The sequence below is a fragment of the Glycine max genome, chromosome 17 (genome assembly GCF_000004515.6).
Source record: "Glycine max cultivar Williams 82 chromosome 17, Glycine_max_v4.0, whole genome shotgun sequence".
Classification (NCBI taxonomy): Eukaryota; Viridiplantae; Streptophyta; class Magnoliopsida; order Fabales; family Fabaceae; genus Glycine; species Glycine max.
The window spans coordinates 25289218-25291791 of NC_038253.2; the positions used below are offsets into that span (position 1 = coordinate 25289218).

The window sequence follows — 2574 nt, forward strand, 5'->3', positions numbered from 1 at the left end:
TCCCAGTCATTCTACACTCTCGAGCATAATGGCCTACCTTGCCACAAATATAGCAGCGATTCTCCTGTGTCTGCTGAAGTTGTGGGCAATTTCTCCTAAGATGTGGTCCTCCGCACTGAAAGCACTGTACCCCAGTCCCCTTTGACAGGCTAATGTTGGATGTAGCCATAGGTTGTTTCCTCTTGTTGCTAGAATATGGCTTCATTCTCTTATTACTGTTTCCTCTAAAAGGGTGGCTTCTCTGTGGTCCTCCAAAGCCTCTAGCTTGCCTCTCCTTCATCTTGTCCTCAAATATTCTGCACTTTGTCACCAGTTGATTGAAATCCATGATCTATATGTAGCTAACTGCCTGTTGAATCTCCAGTCGAAGCCCGTTCTCAAACTGAGCACATAAGTCTTCTTCGTTCCGAGCATCTTGGTATTGAGGCCAGTACTGTAGAAGTTCATTAAATTTGGCCATGTATTTTCCAACGGACATGTTCCCCTGCTTCAAATCCAGAAATTCCCTCGCCTTTCGCTTCCTAAGATCTCGTGGAAAATAGTTGTCTAGGAATTTGTCCTTGAAGGCATTCCAAGGAATCACGCCTCCAGGTGCTGCTATTGCAGGTTTCACGAACTTCCACCAGTTCTCAACTTCTCCTTGGAGCATGAACGTTGCATAAGGGACCTTATGCTCCTCGAGACAACCCATCACCTCAAAAATCTTCTCAGTCTCAGCTAACCACAACCTAGCACCTTCTGGATCATAGTCTCCACTGAACTTCGACGGGTGGTTCTTACGGAAAGCCATGAGTCCCCGATACTCTGCCGGCTCCACATCACGTTCCTGCACTAGAGTTTCCAGCACAGCTGAGATGCGGTCTAGGACATCACGGTTCTGATCCCTGCCATACCTAACCTGTAGGGAAGCTATTAGTATCCAAGAAATTCTACTGAGAGAGTGTACCATATAGGTTATGACAGTTACAACAATATCTCTCTCTATATATATATGTATATACAACAATTCTACTAAATCAATTGCACTTTCCTGCGTAAGACAAGAAGGTAGAATTACACACAATTTGTGACTTAACGTCACTCCCCGAAACCTACTTCCAAGTTTCAAAGATACACAGCATTCACACAGTAAGACCATGGACAGGTTCACTAGAATCCAACTTTTGCTATGATACCACCAATTGTGGCGTCCCTAAATAATGATTGGTTTAATAGTAATAAATTAAATAGCATAAACCATGGGAAATTTTTTTTCTTTTTTTTTTCTTTTTCTCTCTCTCTCTCTCTTTTTTGTACCATTATTCATTTCACGGTAATTAAATTCAGAAGGAAACTTATCACTATAGATTCCTGAATGGCCAGTTCACAACTCTATTCGGAGTCAACTCTATTCGGTCCTCAACATCCACAGGTAAGTCAAGGGCATCCATAGCAGGTTCAAGGGGTAACTCCTCTGGGTCTTCTTCAAGATCCTCTTCAGAGGATGATACCTCTATCACTTGAACCGGCTCAACTAGTTGATATGGAGTAGGTGTAGGTAGTATCCACTCCAAAGACTGCTGAAGTGTGCGTGCGGATACCTCCGGATGTACTAATGAAGTAGCAGTGAGTTGAATTGTGCCACCGAATCGGCACCTCTCATTGCCTTCGAGGTTCTCCCAAACACCCTCTAAGCACTCCATTACCACATGATCATGGATCAACTGCACTGTCATCACGATCTACAAGAGATAAAAGAAAGAGGGTAGACTCTTTCACAAGAAATCTAACTACACAGGTAACATACAATGCGTCCCATAATGGTTACGCATAGTCAGAATGTCTTTTTCAAGGGATTTCCTCTCTGGTAATCGATTACCAGTGCCCAAACATGAATTACACAGCTTTTGCACATGGAAATCTACAAATTACATTGTGTAATCGATTACACCTAAATGGTAATCGATTACCAGTGCCCTATCTCCCTGTGTAATCGATTACACCCAACTAGTAATCGATTACCAATGCCCTGTTACTCTGTGTAATCGATTACACACCATTGGTAATCGATTACCAGAGGCCATTTAACATACTATCTCCATTTTTAAGCCCTGTAATCGATTACACACGCTTGGTAATCGATTACCAGAGGCTAATTTCCAAATACCACCCAAGATACATAGCTGGCCAGCCACCACACAAGCCTCCTTACTTTGTGGACTTTGTTCTTTTATTGGTTGACTGCCAGGAGCTCGCCTGTTTAGGTACATCACAGGTTCTCACTGACTGATATGCCTGGGTTGGGTCGGGATTGGTCAAGCTTGGTTTTGGGAAATAGCACCCCACCTGACGTCCCCAAGGTCTCCTGACCCCCGTGACATATCTCCAGGTACCACTCTGTGGTCAACAAACAAAAGTAGGAAGACTGACTCTTCCCCGCTTTCTCACATCAAGCTTAGTGGATTATGGGGTACCCGTCATATGTGGTACTAGGTGGCGATCAGGCGATGGCGCAAATCAACTCTCCCACTTCCACAAGTCAAATATAAACCGACCATCCCCGGTTGCCCACCTTTCAACTGAGCTCACGCACTC

At 44.0% G+C, this 2574-nt stretch overlaps 1 protein-coding gene across 1 annotated transcript; it reads right to left on the reverse strand.

The window, feature by feature from the left end:
* Positions 1–331: 331 nt before the first annotated feature.
* On the reverse strand, positions 332–691 carry LOC102668596 (uncharacterized). Its single transcript, XM_006601498.1, has one exon. The coding sequence runs from the start codon at positions 689–691 to the stop codon at positions 332–334; it is 360 nt and encodes a 119-aa protein (XP_006601561.1).
* Between the last annotated feature and the right edge of the window lie 1883 nt (positions 692–2574).

Coding starts and splice junctions, on each gene's coding strand:
- LOC102668596 (XM_006601498.1), bottom strand. CDS start 691: ATGGGTTGTCTCGAGGAGCATAAGGTCCCTTATGCAACGTTCATGCTC.